At 32.7% G+C, this 19,902-nt stretch overlaps 2 protein-coding genes across 4 annotated transcripts in view; one reads left to right on the top strand and one right to left on the bottom strand.

The window, feature by feature from the left end:
- Positions 1–1,097: 1,097 nt before the first annotated feature.
- On the bottom strand, positions 1,098–16,404 carry LOC143056278 (microfibril-associated glycoprotein 4-like). 3 transcript variants are annotated; one of them, XM_076229370.1, is made up of 9 exons: positions 16,336–16,404; positions 15,099–15,154; positions 11,815–11,897; positions 10,770–10,841; positions 9,371–9,503; positions 6,148–6,284; positions 4,104–4,200; positions 3,264–3,428; positions 1,098–1,379 (listed from the first exon to the last, which is right to left on the bottom strand). In XM_076229370.1, the coding sequence occupies exons 2-9, from the start codon at positions 15,139–15,141 to the stop codon at positions 1,126–1,128; spliced, it is 984 nt and encodes a 327-aa protein (XP_076085485.1). In that variant the 5' UTR covers positions 15,142–15,154; positions 16,336–16,404; the 3' UTR covers positions 1,098–1,125. The 3 variants fall into 3 exon arrangements, with proteins under 3 accessions (XP_076085485.1, XP_076085483.1, XP_076085484.1); XM_076229368.1 differs by lacking the exon at positions 16,336–16,404 and adding an exon at positions 15,895–16,000; XM_076229369.1 differs by lacking the exon at positions 16,336–16,404 and adding an exon at positions 15,898–15,975 and having other exon boundaries at positions 15,099–15,156.
- A 64-nt stretch (positions 16,405–16,468) lies between these two features.
- LOC143057229 (nonsense-mediated mRNA decay factor SMG8-like) overlaps positions 16,469–19,902 on the top strand; it is a 29,983-nt gene continuing 26,549 nt past the window's right edge. Inside the window, exon 1 of the mRNA XM_076230492.1 lies at positions 16,469–16,539. Within this exon, the coding sequence (XP_076086607.1) occupies positions 16,490–16,539 (50 nt within the window). The 5' untranslated portion in view covers positions 16,469–16,489. The remainder of the gene's footprint in view (positions 16,540–19,902) is intronic.

Raw genomic sequence — 19,902 nt, 5'->3', positions numbered from 1 at the left:
CAGCTGATCCTGTTCCACATGTGGAACCCGTGGAGTGGCTCATGTTATAACAAAGCGGGTAAATAGTCTAATTCGACGGTTTACATTGATTTCGTGAAAGGGGAACGGGATTGTAGTTACGACAAAAGGAACATATCCGATATCATCTGTGAAACATATATTCCATAATGATCAACCAATTCGTGATGATTTATAGATAGAATCATGGAATTAAAATTTCAAATATCTAGAATGGAAAACATAACTTTGAAAAATATGTGCGTATCACGATTCAGTTTCGAAATAGAAATTTTCTGCAGGTATGAATTAACCTTATTTTAACTTCATAATACAGATATCTAGAGATCAGAAATGTTAAAATGCACAAAACGACATGCATTATTCATTCTTTATTCACAATAACACTGGAAATAGTAATAAGTATAAGAACACAAATACCTAACTCCGAGGAAAATTCAAAACATGTGGCATCCGTCGTGTTGCTCATGTTATTACAAACCCGGTAAAAAGTCTAATTCAGTAGGTCACATTCATTAAAGGGAAGGGGTTGTAGTTACGACGTAAGGAACATATCCGATATCATCTGTGAAACGGTTATTACGTTACGGTCAACTAACTCGTGATGGCGTCCGTGAAATTTACGAAGGGATGATTTCAACTTCACCATTTGGAACTCTTGGTTTGATAGCTTCCTTGTAAGCAGCAAACAATTTTCAATTTGCATGAATGATGACACTAATGGGGCTTCGTAGACATGGTAAGCAAAGATGTGCTTGCAGCACAAAAACTGTTGAAGTAATGTTAGAATGATATACGGCTGGAATCGGCACCCTTAGTAGGTAATTGATCGATAACAATGTGTCTAAAACTCAAGAGCTTAACACTTATCTTAGATACTAATAAATAATTAAATCATAGTGTTTCTCCAATACAAAGCATCAAGCAATATCACATCTATAAAGTACAGTTAAACAAGCTGCATCACCACAGAATTGGCATCAACCTATATTAGTAATCCCCCAATTTAACATTTTATTTTTTAAAGATTTATATAGATAATATATTGATTATCATTTCTACTAAATAACAAACACGGATTGAAAAGAGTCAATTTATTTCTATTCCCTAAAGATTAATTTTCGTTATCATCATTGTAACAGTCTTCAGTGAATAATGGCCGCCACGAAAAGTAAAGACGTCAATGCCATCAGCATATGAATCATGATAACCGGATAAGTATCTGCCATTCAAATTAGCAACATGGCATGATGCATACCACCAGCCTCCCTTGTATGTCGCTGCACAATTATCTTTAGCGTGATCAACAGTAGAAAATTGCATTCCATTATGAGGTTGAGCTGGGTTCATAAGAATATTTCCTGAAATATGAAGAAAGAAGAATATGTCAATAGTACACAGATGACCAACTTTCACTATCATTTTCTATGTTTTGTTTACCGTAAAACCGTCAAAGATCTACGTATACACTGGCATTACAATTAGAAAGATCCTATCATAGGGAACACGTTAAAAAAGTTACGTTAACATAAACAGTACCATTTTGTTCTGCACCAGATGCGCATTATAAGTTGATTTGACTTCAACTTCATCAAAAACTACCTTGACCAGAAACTTTAACCTGCCAACTCGCACTATCATTTTTTATGCTCAGTGGACAGTTCAATTTTAATCAAAACTCTAAGTTGGCATTAACATTATAAAGGTTATATTATAGGGAACATGTGTACTAAGTTTCAAGTCAATTGGACTTCAACGTCATCAAAAACTACCTCGGCCATAAAATTTAACCCCGAAGATAGACAGAAGGACGACAGGCGAACGGGTGGACGATTAAATCGACGACCGAACGAAAGGATGGTTGCGAAGAGCAAAAAACTAGTTGGAGCATAAAAATACCAAATGACTTTATATCTGCCATAGGCTTAGATAAACTTGCACAAAAAGAGACCCAACACAAGCTATGTAAAAACATATATAATAAACCAAGGGAGGGATTAAATGTTGAAAATGATTTGAACTGGAAGCTATAGTTCTTCGATGGAAAATTTCCGATTTACAGAAAATGGATGGGTGATGAATCTAAAATTGGATCACAAAGTATATATATGACATGATCACCTGATACCAAATTTCAGAAGGCTCTGGGTCAGATTGGAACTTCATCAGAAAAATAATTTTAGTGGACGTATGGACGATTAAAAAAACCGGCAAAAATGACAACTAGGAACCTACTTTCCTGGCGACGGTATAATAAAATAAACCATCAGAAGTTTAACAATGTTAAAATTTCACAACTCGATTTAGATCAAAATTATAAAAAAAATTATAAAAAAAAAAACAAAAAAAAAAACAACGATGAATCAAAAAGACAGACAATGATAAACAAAACAATACATCACATCAAAGGTTAAACACTACATACCCATACACCGCAGCGAACGTTCGGAATGTTAACTTATTCAAAAATAATATTAGAAAAAACGTGGAGGTAATTTATGTCCTTTTTCAAGTTTATATAGAATTAGTTAAATTATCAACTGCTATTCACATTTCAATGTCAAAGAATTAGAACCATCATAACAATATTTCAAAATATGGAATTATTACAATAGAATAAAGAATGGAATGAGTCAAAGACACAATAGCCCATGCAAAGACCAGAAAATAATTCAAGGTCAACAATATGTCTTCCAAAGCAGCCAGTTATGAGTACCACTGCTGAGGATATGTTGGATAGGGGCAGAACACTGAAAAATCATTATGCGTTGCAATAAGGTATGTACATGGGAGAGCTAAGCCTTTCTCTACAGGACGCACAAGGTTAATAAATGTCCTAATTTCCCTTGTGGTTTTGAGTGTACTTCCCAGAAGTAATTTCAACAAACTGTACGCATTACTATTGGAACCAAATGTTTTGATTTGCTTTTAACCATGTATTCCTGACTTTTCAACAATATCAAAACATATAAAAAATTAAGTCAAACTTTCTTACTTGTAATGGGTTAATAATGGATACATAATTATTAGTATTATATATAATATGTTGTGTTCATGAAAAATATGTCACTTTATGATCATGGTACTATATAATCACATATACGCATTTCGTCAATATATAAGCATACCCCATACCATATATCATTTTAAAAGTACAGTTACGTGTTTTGTAACACTATTTGGTTCAAAATATTATTACACAATTTTACTTCTTTTTTCATTTTGTTTTATTTTGTTCATCTTACCTACGTCCCCTGAATAATTCGCCACATGCAATGGATATTCACTCCACTCATCACCAACATTGAAGCTTGAATATTTTGCATATTTATGAGTCCCCTCAAAATCTGATAAATCGATTCGAAGCTCATGGTTACCATTTGAAGTTATTCGATGAATTATATCGTTACCTGTATGAATAGAAGTAGAAGTTTAACAAACAAATACAAATTGCATATAGCAATTCGAGTAGTTAATTTAACGCTCGATATGTATCCGAAAAGTTAATGCATACTTCTTCTCCCTAGCTATCATTCTTTGATTTATCATAGAATGTTACCTTGATGCGAGTCGTATGCTTCCAATTTTGTATTCTTAAACCTTTTGACAAATTGCATTGTGAAGAACACCACCTAGCTGGTACATTATTTCTTTTGATATACAAGGTACACTTTCATTAGATTGTTTTGCTATTTGTATCGATGCAGTATTTTCTCTCACAACTTAAAGATTTTCTGAAAACTAGATGCATTTTCAAGTTTCTAGCTTACGATCTCATCAAAGAGGGATATTCCTAAGGTGTGATATAACCGAGCACATTCTACGAGTTGCAAGACCAAATGCAGTTTGTTAATAGATATCTGCCAAAGCAACTTCAATGAATTTAAGAAAATATTGGTGAATTTATATTTAGTGAAAAAGTGGTTGTACTGATTTAATTGTATTAAAGCATTTGCACTTCCATTGCAGACTGTGTGTCGTTTTTTATCACTTCTTCATCATAATGTTATTGGTATGTCCTACATATTATTTGACATACTTCACCTTTAATCACCTCTTTATAAACGCAATTTTTGTAACCATACCTAACCAATATTCTCCATTTACAAAACCAAAACCCTCTTTATAAGCCGTCCAGTTTCTGTAGAAATCAACAGAACCATTGTATCTTCTTTGTATTACCTCAATGATAAAAATAACCTTATATGCATTTTGTGCATACGATCAAACAATTTTCTTGGTATATCTTCATAAGGAATGTTAAACCACAAAATTATCAAAGCCATGATGTATAAATACTTGAAAACGTGATGCGTTTTCACATTGACAGAATGAATACCGTTGTACTTATTATAAAACACTTACTACTAATAGATATAAGAAGGTGGGGAATGGGTAACAATGAGACAACTCTTCTTTTAAGTCACAATTTGTAAAAGTAAACGATTATTGGTCGAAGTACGGTCTTCAACAGAGAGCCTTGGCTCACACCAAACATTAAGATATAAAGGGCCCTTCAACTGATTATTGTAAAACCAACAGTCTAATCTTTATATAAACGAGAAACGATAAACACTGTTGAACTACATTACAAAAAATGTAAAATCGACAACTACTGAACATCAGATTTATGACTCAGGACAAGTGCAAACAAATGCAGCGGGTTTTTAATAGGTACCAACCGTCACCCTAATCTGAAACAATAGCGTAACAGCACAACATAGAAAGACACACTATTAATATCAATTCAAATTGAAATGGCTTAACTCAATCAAAAGACATATTAGCACAAGTGAACATACACTGAACGAATAAATGTGATCTATGCCACAATGTGAATACAAAATCAATAAAACGAGTAGTGAATAAATAAAGACAACAGTAGTATACCGCTGTGAGATGTTAAATAATTTCAGAAAATATCATCCTTGAATAAAAAAAGCTGCAAAATAAATTAATGTATACAGGTCCTTAGTAAATAAAAAATAGTTTGTTATAAGGTATAAAGTTTAAATTGGGGACGGAAATAATTTTTACAAAATAAATTTTAAAAATCATAGTACTAAGAAGATAACATTTATAGTCATACCAAACACTTATCAAAGCTAGTATATATTAAAAATTAAAAAATATAAGGAGACAAGATACCACCCTGAATAAGAAAACATTAAATTAACCCGAAAAAAGCATGACAAATAGTATCAACAGGTCAAATTTAATAAATTTCTCGTTTTTGGAATACATTCATTTGACGTCAATACATCTTATATTCCTATCGACAAAGTGCAATAGTAAACTGTAAATTCATTGGTTAGTTTTGAAATTGACGAATATGTCTAATGATATCGGGATAATTCTATATACTATTCGTTTACCGTCCAGCTATTTTGTACATTTAAGCTATTTTGCTTTATAATGTAATATATATATATATATATATATATATATATATATATATATATATATATATATATATATATTTACATGAAAAATGGAGAGTGCAAATAAATATTAAATGAAACATATGGATTATTGAACAAATCAGGTAATGTGTATATCAAAGTAATATTTAAGGTACATCATTTAAAGTCAATACATACGTAGGTGATGTTGGGATATTGCTCTATAGGAACCAGAGGTGTGCATCAAGGATGTTTAAGATTGATTTAGAAAAAAACAAGGTCTTCATTTACACATGGATATTGCGGACGAATAAACACTTCGTCGATAGAAATATAAGATGAAGAGATACCAAATAAATGTATTTCAAAAACGAATTAGTTGTTATTGACAAGTGATAAAATATTCGGCGAAGGACCACGCTAAGTGATTGCAGTACTTTCTACTAAAAAAGTGGTAAAATAAAACTTGAAATGTCGCATGCATAGTTCATGTTGTACATGTTGTGGGTATAGTATAAAAAAGAGCAATCTGCATATAGCTTTGAATAGTCTAATACATTAAATCGAATATGTATATGTAGTTTTGTTCCTGTTTTGTTGTTTGTAATCTATTCATCCTCCATTTCACCAGTAAACTGTACAGGTAATTAGTCAGTTGATGAACATGTCTAATGATATCTGGATAATTTTATGAATGATTTAATCTTCACATATAATATAGTTATACCGTCCAGCTTTTATTTTCTGTCGTCATATCACAAAACACTGGCACAGCTAGAGGTGACTCAAATGGATAGATGTTGTAAACTCCACTCTTCAAATATGGCGTTTTTATTTCGGAACATTCTCGTGGGAGATGGGTATCTGGAATACAATCAAGCAGACACTAAAAATTCGAACCTTCCTATTAGAAACTTCAAAGAAAGTATGCTTAAATTGTGTTATGCCTATTAACAAAGATTAACGTGTATATGGTACATCAAAGTAAATGGGAATTATTATTGCGTATATTGTCCTGGTCGTTAACATCAATGTTGACTTTCTTCTTTTAAAGGTGAGGATATAAGCCTAGTAATGTACATAAATTTGTAAAAAAGTGAATTATGTTTTCTGTTGTGAAGGTATTGTAAACTATGTGTCTAAAACAATATATTACAGGTCTAAAAGAGTACAACATCACCAAAACATGACAATAAAACGAACAAATGTTAACAATATATTTACACACTTGCAATTTTTTCATCTTATTTCTTCTTCGACTATTTTTACTTGTGTGGTTATTTACATCATGAAATACCGACCAGATTAATCATTATACCCCTGCAATAAATCACATTTTACGGTTTTCTTTTTTGTAGGGAATAGATTAAGGTTTTTATTTAAACGAGACATTGTTTTCTTAGGAAAATAACAATTTTATAACGAAATATAGTAATAGGTCAGGGATTTGATTGCTGCACTATGTCAAAACAGCTATTTGGAGATCTGAAAGAGCTCATGACTAGTAATTTTGTTCCGCTGCTTTAAAAAAACTCTTTTACATTTAATAAAAAATGGTTTATTTAGATACATATATGAAAAGATTAGATATATATATGAAAAGATCAAATAACACCCCACTTTAAGATACTATCAACAACAAACGCTATGACAATTTGTTAAAATTATCAAAATATACAATGAAAATGTATTTACTAGAAGCATTTGCTAAACACGCAATGTTGAACGTATACATTTAACTTAATGATAAACAAACTTGGAATCTACCATCAGAACATGTGACCAAACATAACCATTAAAAAGTAAAATAACAAAAATACCGAACTCCATGGAAAATTTAAATCGGAAAGTCCTATAATAGCAAAACCAACAGCTAAAACAAATCAAATGAATTGAAAACAACTGTTATATTCCTGACCTGGTACATGCATTTCCTTATGATGAAAATGGTGGATAAACCCTGGTTTATTGATATCTAAAGAAAGTCGTATAAAATTTCATTGCGGGTATATTGACAACAATATGTGATCAAAACAATGTATATGTAAAATTGTCAAAAATATGGGTACATCAGTCATTATTGTGTTAGAATCTTAACCACTACAAAACCAAATATATATGTCACAAAAGGAAATAAATGGTATAACGGCAAATCGGATAAGCAAAATTGAAAAACAAGAATACAAAAAGTTACCCAGTACAACAACTCATTGGCGGCCAGCATAAGTATAAAGCCATGTCAATAGAATATTACCAAAAGTAAGCCGTACGGTGACCTATAGTTGTTAATTTCTGTGTCATTTGGTTTCGTGTGGAGAGTTGTTTCATTGGCAATTATACCACATCTTCTTTTTTATATTAACAGTAAATGTTTATAATTTACAAAGAAAAATAAAGAACACTATAACACGTATATCAGATGATAAAAAGAGTCAGTACCTAAAACACTGACATGTTTTCAGCTAGATATGTGTAAGTGTTAATGACAACACTGCAATATTTAACTGTGTATAATACGTTGCTCTAATTCTAAATTTTTGGGGTATTATGCTCCAAAATATGGTATCCAATAAACCGTCATTTGATGTGTATAGCTTCATTTCCTTTTCTCCTTGGTCAAACTTATATTTATGATGTAATCATTTAACTTGTTTTTTACTACTGTAACATTAGAATTAATTTAGTGTGAAAATCATTGACACAGATATATATATATATATTTATCTTACCTCCTTTACATTTCTAGGAATATGATTGGTTACAAGCGTCCGCGTGGAGACCGTGTATATTCATTATTAGGTTAGTAGGGAGGCGGGTTTATGTCAATACACGGATAGTAGTGGAGTCATGACTTTGACACTATTTGAATATGTAAATGCATTGAACGTTCTGTTTAATATTGTTATATCAAGGTTGTTGATGTTAAATAGGTGTTAGACTTATTAAGAATGGATATAGTTACGATACTGTTGTCAGGTCATTAAAGATTGCATATTTTGGCGTTAATATTGATTCACTTATAGGGTCTTTGCATCTGAACTAAACACATTTATTCAAAAACCAGTTGTTGACATGACACGGGTTATGTTCTTCTCATATATGATATGATGGTATGATACTAAACCCCTAACGGGAAGGATTGTGCCTGATGTTTATATGATGAAATCATAATCTTTCAGTCAGTTTAATTGAAGTCTGGAGCTGGCATGTCAGTTAACTGCTAGTAGTCTGTTGTTATTTATGTATTATTGTCATTTTGTTTTTTTTTCTTTGGTTACATCTTCTGACATCAGACTCGGACTTCTCTTGAACTGAATTTTAATGTGCGTATTGTTATGCGTTTACTTTTCTACATTGGCTAGAGGTATAGGGGGAGGGTTGAGATCTCACAAACATGTTTAACCCCGCCGCATTTTTGCGCCTGCCCCAAGTCAGGAGCCTCTGGCCTTTGTTAGTCTTGTATTATTTTAGTTTTAGTTTCTTGTGTACAATTTGGAAATTAGTATGGCGTTCATTATCACTGAACTAGTATATATTTGTTTAGGGGCCAGTTGAAGGACGCCTCCGGGTGCGGGAATTTCTCGCTACATTGAAGACCTGTTGGTGACCTTCTGCTGTTGTTTTTTTCTATGGTCGGGTTGTTGTCTCTTTGGCACATTCCCCATTTCCATTCTCAATTTTATTTTGTTGTTGGTAGTAATTTTTTTGTGCAGATCAATAGAAAAAGGTTCTTTAAATTGAACACTTGAACACTTGAATATAAAAATGAGAAGATGTGGTATGCTTTCAACTGAGACAACTCTAGTCTTAATTCAACAAATAAAGATAATCAGTAAGATAAATTCGTTACATAGTGTGCTAGTGACCTAATACAATATATATACGGGGTCAGTAAATTCCATATATCGTATTAGGTCACTAACACACTATGTAACTAATATTACACTTACTGTTTTGTACTACAGGTTTATCACATTTTAGATTTCCATTACACAATCTTGTACTGTTACAACATGCCTCGCAGAAGATATGGTGTCCTTCTGCACGTCTACCGAAGATTGGTCCAACTGAATGTCTACAAAACTAGAGAATTTATTAGTTGGGTGTTTATATACTTTGTACATATTTTGTTGCCGCCTGTCAATAATGGGATATACATAAAATTGAGAATGGAAATTGGGAATGTGTCAAAGAGACAACAACCCGACCAAATAAAAAACAACAGCAGAGGGTCACCAACAGGTCTTCAATGTAGCGAGAAATTCCCGCACCTGGAGGCGTCCTTCATCTGGCCCCTCAACAAATATATACTAGTCTAGTGATAATGAACACCATACTAATTTCCAAATTGTACACAAGAAACTAAAATTAAAATAATACAAGACTAACAAAGGCCAGAGGCTCCTGACTTGGGACAGGCGCAAAAATGCGGCGGGGTTAAACATGTTTGTGAGATCTCAACCCTCCCCCTATACCTCTAACCAATGTAGAAAAGTAAACGCATAACAATACGCACATTAAAATTCAGTTCAAGAGAAGTCCGAGTCTGATGTCAGAAGATGTAACCAAAGAAAATAAACAAAATGACAATAATACATAAATAACAACAGACTACTAGCAGTTAACTGACATGCCAGCTCCAGACTTCAATTAAACTGACTGAAAGATTATGATTTCATCATATGAACATTAGGCACAATCCTTCCCGTTAGGGGTTTAGTTTTGGATAAATATTCCTAAAGTAATGAACTAGAGCAGTTCTCACTTATATAAGTTTTGATCATCAGATTTGATGTGTGTATGAATGGATAAAAAGAAAGGTTTTAGTCGGTTTTTTCCCTAAATAATATGAATAAAAAACACCCTTGTAGAGACCACAATTGAAGATTCCGCAAAGTTTCCTCGCCCGATTTATAATTTTTGATGTCTATTGTATACGGCGATTGTTGCATTCAAAGCCGGTGACGATTACTTTGTGAATGCCCTCGTTTCAGGGTTAATGCCATTCCACAGGAGTTGTTTTTAAATACGGTAACCATGATTTGTCTTTCTTGTAGATTTATATGATGTATTCATTGGTAAAGTAATGTCGCCTTTATCTATAGACTCTTCTTCGACTTGATTATATCGTAAACATTAACTCTGATACGTAAACCAAAATAGTATATGTACAGGGTTCGCATAAACTAGAAAATTGAAAGATTTCTATGTTAAAAGGTAAATGTGTGTCTTTATTATTAGTTTTATATGTTCCATATGGTCATAAAAATACGAACAATAAGGAACCGTTCAAATTGGATAGGTTCTTACAACTATTACTTGATTACAGTAGCAGATTTGTCATCTTACCTGCGACATAGAACAACCAAAGTCATAAAGCATTTTTCCAGACAATGTTGAGTACTTCTGCTTAAAACAAACCTATATAAAATACATGTACATACTGAGAAAACATTTTGCATCATTATGTATACATCATTCTTTTTATTTATGTGTGCATGTTTATTACCTATGTATAGTTTCTCGCTGCATTGAAGACCTATCGCTGACCTTCTGCTGTTAACGTTGTCTGTTGTATGGTCGGGTTGTTGTCTCTTTGACACAGTCCCCATTTCCATTTTCAATTTTATATTACAACACAATTATATAAACATGAGGAATGAGTACAATATCAACATATGAAATTCGTTTAGCTTTTTTGAATTTCTAAAGTCCAATTTATTTTTTAATTTACATATAAAATTAACAATAATGGACGATATAACAGAAACCACTGAACTTTGTACTTTGGGACAGTACTATAGACCACATTGACAACCAACTAATAGACGTGCAATAAAAAACAAACAACAGCCAACAGTAAAATTGTTATGGCAACATATCCTTATGAGTTACAGATACAAACTATTATGGAATTAACCCATTTCTAGGATAGCACAAACCTCCCCGACATATCTAGATCACATGTCGTAAAACTAAAATAAGATACAAGACATAAACGAAGTTGCTTCCAAAAGGATAAATAATAGTTAGAACTGGGGAATAAAGAACGGCACGTAATTTGAAAAAAAAAAACATGTGCAGTAGCAAGGTTTTGGGGATATTCGTGTTACAAATACAAATACATTTTGCATGTATCAGATTTATTAAAAATGTGTACCAATAAACATAAATAAAGTTTATATTGTGGTGAGCTTGTCAAGACACTAATATACATCGGAAATTTGAAGAAATGGTTGACTGTACTTACGCATGTATACGAAAGTCTGATCTACATATATATCCTGAATTTTTGTTTACATATATATTTTGATTTCCTGCATGGTCCTACCGTAGGAGAACATGTAACGCTACAAATGTATATATGCATTTATACTGAAATGACCCATGATACCTCATTATTACTGCAAGTCTCATGTCGATTACAGTCCAGATATGTTTCAACTCCAGTGCACGAAAGACAATCCTGGCCACAATCTACAAATATAGACGATGTTTTTCTGATCTTACAACCATCAAACTCGAAAGATAAAAAAGATAAAAACGGAAGAAAATTATGTGGTTTAAGGATGTATTCTTCTGACTTTTCAGTCTCGTTCAGTCTCATTGAAATCTCGTTCTTGAATTATTTCCAAAACATGTAATACAAGGGGAAAATATCAATGAATTTTAAAAATATTATAATCAAACATAACGCTGTCAAAAATTGTGTATTTACAATGAATGGTTTTTGAGTAATCCAGTTTTCAAATTTTACGACCAATTAAGTCTGTATTTTTAGCCAAAATTTTGAGAAAATGGGTGAGGGATACAAAAAATGATTTTACAAGAATCATGTACATCCCATATCATTTTTGTCTTTTAAAATCTAATTTTGTTCTTAAAACTGAGAAAAATCACAAAAATACAAAATTGACAGCATGGTAAATTTTACACAAAAAAGCTTCAAAATATGATAAAACTTTCTTATATTAACACCTACCTATAGTTTTTTTTTAGTAAAATTTATTCAGATTGGTCCACTTCATCTTTGTAGAAAGTATGAAAAAAAGTTTAATTGTGTAACTGTGATTTTTTTTCAAGATTAGAGCCCAAAAATAGGTAAAAATCGATGAAAAATGGGAAAATCGTCAAAATTGGGCATTTTCAAAGGGCCGTAGCAAAAAAAAAGTGCACCAACATATGATTTTTTCTTTACCAATTATTTTATTACAGTCTTATTATCCGAAAAATCAGGTTAAGAAAAAAAGTTTAATTCTAGAAATTTTTGGCTCCTCAGAGGTGTACATTTTTAAATGCATTACTGTGACGAAACCAGGACATTTAGTTAAAAATTTGCAAAGTGTTACACAATTTAAGAAAAAAAGGAAAATAACTTATAAAACAACGAATTCAAAGGAAATTTCAAGACGGAAAACCCTTTATATATATAATTAATATCAAATGGCAAAATCAAAAGCCAAAATCTATCAAACGATTGAAACACCTGTCATATTGATGACTTAGTTTAAAATATTTATTTATAGTGGATTGGGAAACAAGTTTTGCAACTTATATTAATCCCTTTCCACTTTGCGGGTGCGATTTCTGCCTTGTAGCGGCATTAGCCTACTCTTTTTCGAAATCTACGCAGGATGTCTTTAACGTGTAAGAGATATGGCTCTCTCTTAACACGGGTCAGCCATGATTTATTGTCCCCTTCTGACAGACTATCATCGTTTCCTCAAGACCATACTCGCAAATGGTGTCGTCGAGGGAGAGCCGAACATTAAGTTTTTGAAATTTGCATCCCAAGCGAGAATCGAACCAGGAACTTTTGTGTTAGTAGTCCAATGCACTAACCACTACACCACGGCTCATATTGCTGACTTGGTAACGGCATATCCTTATATAGAAAACGGTGGATTTATCCTGGTTTTATATGAGCCAAGAAAGTACAGGTCAAGAATGCACAGTGCAGAATATCCGTCCGTGACCTTCATATTTTTACAGAATATTGAATCATACATTTTAGGTTAATGAAATTCATGCATCCATGATATTCAAAAAAGTTACTATTGTCTTCGCCGATATAATATAGAAAACTTATAATAGCGTCATGAATGAGCCTTTTCAACATTTATAATCTACTTTGAAGGTGACACTGTTATGAATTTCAAGATCATGATTATGTATTATTATAAGCATAAAGAAAAAGTAGGGAAAAAATATTTTTTCACTTAAATACTTTTTTTTCACTTAAAAAGGAGAAGGTTTGGATCCATTAAAACGTTTAATCCTAACACAGGAATATGATGTACAGTAGTTGTCGTTTGTTTATGTTATTTATACGTGTTTTTCATTTCTCGTTTTTTTTTTAATTTTATATTAGACCGTTGGTTTTCCCGTTTGAATGGTTTTACACTAGCAATTTTGGGGCCCTTTATAGCTTGTTGTTCGTTGTGAGCCAAGGCTCCGTGTTGAAGACCGTACATTGACCTATAATGGTTTACTTTTTTAAAATTGTTATTTGGATAAAGAGTTGTCTCATTGGCACTCACACCACATCTTCCTATATCTAGGAAAAAACTCAATTGAGTTTTAAACCTGTATATAGTTCGTATTAAGGATAATTGACAACAATTTGCTTGTCGTAACGTGTATTTTAAGTAGTAAGACTTTTAAGTATATAAAAATGTCATTGATATATAGATTATATTGCTTGAAATGAAAATGATAATGACATCCCATTTCATGAAGTATTCAAAACTCGCTGATTCGGATGGATGAAAAAAATATTTCAAACGCTTTATCTTGTATTTTACAGTAAAAATCATAAGTAAATATGCAACAGTTTTGAGAATTCGCGCGTCAGTTATCGTCGTTTAGTACGAGCAACAACGCCCAACGATTGACAGAACTAAAACAGTGTGATAGTTTGCCTCCAGTTGTAACTGCAGATGCATTCGACATGTCTCATATTAATTCGAATAACAATGCGCGTCGAATTCGCTTTACTGTCCAAACGACGTTAACTTTTAATTCGTATTAACAAAAGCGTATTTCTAATGCGAATTGGATAATTCAAATTAAAAAAGAAAAGTGTGTGAATTTACTGTACGTGTGTGCTACAAATGAGAAAGTACTTAGGTGTAGTTTATCTTTTTTCTAACTTATTCCTTAATTCCTACCATGACGTTCAATCGGTTTATGATATTATGGCGATTCCGATGCCTTTTAAAACGGTTACGTTAAAATTCTTCTTTAATGTCCAACTTATAATTTAGTTTAATGTCCAATTTCAAATTAAGTTAAAGATTAGAAAAATAGTTAAAAAAAAACAAAAAAACAAAAACAAACGTGAAAATACTTCATCTTGAATCGTTTAATTTCGTTTCATGCATAATAAAAGACACTGTTTGTGCATTTTTAGTGATTAATTATATTCACACACAAAAACCATATGGCTATTCTGCATGAATATAATGTATGATTGAATGCACCAAGAATAAGTACCTCACGAAAAATGACTTTTCTGATTTACTCAAAAATTGATTCAACAGTATTAACGCAATGACAACCTGCAGATGTTCAGTTATAATGATTAAACAAACAGATAAATCGTAAATTGAAATAAACACAATTAATTTACAGTAATCTCAGATTGAAGCTTTGGTCTTCAACCATATAGTTACTTACTAACTTTAGAGACCAACAACAGAAATACAGCGATGATCATCATTCCTAAACTATATCTGTGGAAAATAAAAAAATCATAAATCATTAAGACCTTTAGTTTTCTCGTTTTAATTGTTTTACATTGTCATTTCGGGGCCTTTTATAGCTGACCATGCGGCTTTGCTCATTGTTGAATGCCGTACGGTGACATATAGTTGTAAAATTTCTGTGCCATTTTGGTCTCTTGTGGACAGTTGTCTCATTGGCAATCATACCACATCTTCTTTTCAATTATATAGAAAATATTTTTTTTTACAAATCAACACAGATGAAATACTGTGAAATTATATCAATTGTTATTGTAAAGTAGAATATATAGATGTGTCCAATTAAACTACAATTAACAGTGCTTCGTGTTATTAATAATATATAATAGGAAGATGTGGTATGAGTGTCAATGAGACAACTCTCCATCCAAGTAACAATTTATAAAAAGTAAACCATTATAGGTCAAGGTACGGCCTTCAACATGGAGGGAGCCTTGGCTCACAATGGACAAATATCACTTTTGATTTGAGCGCCAGTTAGATAGACTAGGGAAGTATTATGATATAATAGTTCCATGGGTAGACGAAACACGCGTCTAGCGTACTATTCAATATGTCTAGCTGTTATCTTATTTTATGCGCTTCTCTTATTAATTCTTTGCTTCCAGTTGAACATGTTGAATGTCTCGTTTTAATTTAAAAATCGCAAAACTCTTTTGTTTATTTTGCCTTTTGTTTTGAAACCCCTAATACACAAAAACAAATCTTACCTTTTTTTACCTAAATAAAGTATTGCGTTGTGCCAAAGCCTTTGTTATTGACAACTATGCACAGTCTTATCAGATAATATAAACTATCATATGTTTGTAGGTGCCACTGAACCGTATTATCTGTGATCGTCTGTATTTACAATTTAAATCACGTAGTCAAGATATATTCATTTAGTACATGAAATCAAAACATCAAAACCAGGCGCGGATCCAAAGGGGGGGGGGGGGGGGGGGGGGTTCCGGGGGCTGGAATCCCCCTTTTTTTGGACGATCAATGCATTTGAATGGGGACATGTAATTGGAACCCCCCCCCCTTTTTGTCCTGGGTTAGGAACCCCCCCCCCCCTTTTTAAAATGGCTGGATCCGGCCCTGAAAACAGACAAGAATGTAGCATACTTATACCCTCCGAATTCTTATATTTGATATTTAATATACCCTACTTTCAAACTGGTCCGAGTTGTTTTTAAAGTTGTCCGATCGAGTTGTCTTTTATAAAGGTGTATGAGTTGTCTTTAAATAAGTAACGATCTATTTTAGGTCCGACTTGTCGTTGACAGAACTGGTTTCCGAAAATCGGATTGTAACCAGTTCAAGATGTCGGCGCCCATGGATATTTTTCAGTTTCCACTGGATTTTGATTTTCAGTAATAATTTCACTGTATTTAAATATGTAGAAAGTCATATAAGACATTACAATCTTACTCCTAATTCTGTATGTCATCGTTTCAATCTTGAGCTACAATCTCCATTCTGTCAGGCGACTGTCCGCATATTCTGCTTCTGTCATCTTTTTGATTGCTGAAATTATGTATATATAATTTCTATGCCTATACTTTTGGGTCAGAGATTTTTCTTTTTTTAAAAGCAATTGCTTTCATGAATGGGGATAGGACCTTTATCGGGACTCCGGGATCGGGTGTTTTTTCCTTTAAAAATGCCCTGTACCAAGTCAGGAATATGGTCATTGTTATATTATAGTTCGTTTCTGTGTGTATTACATTATAACGTTGTGTCGTTTGTTTTCTCTTATTTTTGAGTGTAAATTCACATTGCGATAAGACGTGTCACGGTACTTGTCTATCCCAAATTCATGTATTTGGTTTTGATGTTATATATATATGTTATATTTGTTATTCTCGTGGGATTTTGTCTATATGTGTTACATTTTAGTGTTATGTCGTTGTTCTCCTCTTATATTTAATGCGTTTCCCTCGGTTTTAGTTTGTTATCCCGATTTTGTTTTTTGTCCATGGATTTATGAGTTTTGAACAGCGGTATACTACTGTTGCCTTTATTTAAGCTCGGGATTTCGGGATTGACCCTTTCGGGATCCGGGAATTCTTTTTTTTGGATTTCGGGATGTCGGGATTTACTTTATTTAAATTCGGGATTTCGTGTTTTTAAGCCCGGGATTTCGGGATCAGGACCAATCCTATCCCCCCTCTTTCATGCTATGCGTATAATGTAACGGTATCGTGTAGTCATCCGTTCTAGATAGTAATCTTTTTTTTTTTAACTCAATAGCAATGCGAGTGGTTAAAATAAAAGTAGTTCGCGAAATCGCACATGTTTTTAATTTGTTGGTATTTCAAGGACAGAATAAAAACCTGCATCAAGCAAACATTAATTTCAACATTTCAAGTTTTCAGACATTTTACAACATTTAAAATAATATTTTCCGATTTTAGCCTACTTTTCCTTACTCCCAAAACAACCCCAACTTCATCCCCTCGGTTCATTAATAGCACGTTTTCAAATGTAAATAAATCTTAGCTCGAAAAGAAAGGCAAGTCCACATACATAATACACTATTGTAAGATGTGGTGTGACGTCGCTATGGAAAATATCTATGGAACGCAGTTTGCGCCATATCTTATTGTAATGGTGGTCACTTTGTTTACTTGTCTATATTCTATTTATTTGGGGAAATTGGTTAACTTTATAATTGGATTCCTTTAGCGTACTCCGTGGTGATGTCTCGTGATGTATTTGTGACTTTTGAACATGTGAATGACCGAATATCTTGAACTATTTTTCAAATTATAATTATTATATGACATTAACAGTAAATTAATTTTTGTTGATAATTATATGTGTCTGTATTCTAAATTTTGGTAAGTATACCTCACCGATCTTTGGACTAATGTGTGGGCACATTATGTCTTAAGAGAGAGGGAGTGTAATGGTGGTCACTTTGTTTACTTGTCTATATTCTATTTATTTGGGGAAATTGGTTAACTTTAGAATTACTTATAGTTCCGTAACTCTTTCTTCTGAGACCGGCCATGAATTTATCCTTGTCGGGACTTCCTGTTCTGGCACGTGCCCGGCCGGACTAGTTGTCCATAGGAACTATAAGTATGACGTCACTCACTGGGTTCTGGGCAGTCTACACTAAGGATTTGAAATGAGCAGATGCTCATACTTTGGCTTGCGAATATGGAACCTTTATTTATACAAGTAGACTAGCCACCACCGTATATTTATTTATTATGCAGTTAAGCTGCATTATGCGAGCGCCCTAGATTTGTGTTCTACCCAATAAATGCTGAAATACTTGCCATTGTTATTATCTAACTCGCTACTATGTTATATATAACTAATTGAACACTTTTTTAATACTTTTTATTCTGGATTACAAAAAATATGACCAGAAAAACCTTAAATGATCGTCGATTTATCCAAAAGTTTTGAAGTTACACATAGGAAGTAGTGCTTATTAAGAATCCTTGTGTAGTTCATTATGACTTGTGCTTTTAGCTAAGATGTCAAAGAACTATTGTATGAAATATTTAATCGCCGAAAATCTCTTAAGACAAGTAGTTTAGATTTCCCAAATGGCAAAAGTCGTAGGGATATTGTTTGTCATCAATACGTAGTACAATTACGTCAGTAGTCTATTATATAATAAGTTCAACTGTTCACGCTGTTGGCGGCAATTTCAAATTAGAAAAAGAAATTTTCGTAGCTTTTCAATTTGGAGGCAGGTGTGCAAATTAGTGGTGGTCCGAGGTCCGCGACCTTCCACTTTTGCAAGCGGAATTTCGACTAGGATAGTTGGTTTCTAGCTACGCCCGACGTAGTCACCTTCCACTTGAAAGAAAATAAGAAATTACTTTCATGCAAGTCACCAAAGTCTCTAATTAAACGAGCTAAAAACTTATTTTTTATCATTATTATTCATGACAGCGATGTTCATTTTGTTTAACCGCTAGCTTTATACAGAAAATCGCCGTAAAATCGTATCTGATTGACAAAAACAACATTGTAAACACATAACAATGGCGGCCGTGAAGACAAAATTTTACAATATCGGATCCGATTCCGGAAGCGGAAAAGGATAATTCCGGGTTTGGCGATCATTTACAAAATAAATCAAAGCAGGTGAAAAAATAAATCTATGCATGGTAAATGAATATAAACACTAGAATTGTAAACCAAAAGATATATGTAAAAGAAAGAAAAAGCAGAAAAATATTTTATACAGAAACTCAAAATTACTTTTTGACAAATTTTAATTTAAAAATTCAATACAACGTGACAGCTGGGAACAGTATATCTAACAATATACATGTTCATGGTCACAGTCTAAATTTTCTTTATCAGTGATAAATGATGATAATGCATGTGAGATGCTTTTAAAGTGTAAACATATTACTGCAATTTCGAAGGGTTATTTGTTTTTCTCAATGTGAGATGCTTTTAAAGTGTAAACATATTACTGCAATTTCGAAGGGTTATTTGTTTTTCTCAATTTTGAAGGGTCAATTAAAGTAGCTGAAAGTTTCTTTATTTTCACAAATAATGCAACTATATTATATATACCTAATTGAAGTAAATCATATGATATATAGGTGGCATTCTTTGGGCCACCCTACCCCTCATGTTTGATAACTTGGAAATGGTCGAGCTCCCCACCCCTAAACCATATGAGGGGCAGATCCAGGATTTTAGGATAGGAGGGGCACAAACTTAAATTTTCGCCGAGCAGAGCGAGGCTAAAAGAA

Source organism: Mytilus galloprovincialis, chromosome 13 (genome assembly GCF_965363235.1).
Source record: "Mytilus galloprovincialis chromosome 13, xbMytGall1.hap1.1, whole genome shotgun sequence".
Taxonomy (NCBI): Eukaryota; Metazoa; Mollusca; class Bivalvia; order Mytilida; family Mytilidae; genus Mytilus; species Mytilus galloprovincialis.
The sequence above is the reverse complement of the archived record's forward strand: the minus strand, read 5'-3'. Positions and strand labels throughout refer to the sequence as shown.

Excerpts from the sequence above, each read along its gene's own strand:
- LOC143056278 (XM_076229370.1), bottom strand. The coding sequence starts at position 15,141 with ATGATGATCATCGCTGTATTTCTGTTGTTGGTCTCTAAAGTTA. Across the intron at positions 9,504-10,769 it reads TTGGTTGTTCTATGTCGCAG|TTTTGTAGACATTCAGTTGG; the intron begins GTAAGATGACAA and ends TAAATTCTCTAG. Across the intron at positions 3,429-4,103 it reads AAATGGAGAATATTGGTTAG|GTAACGATATAATTCATCGA; the intron begins GTATGGTTACAA and ends CTATTCATACAG.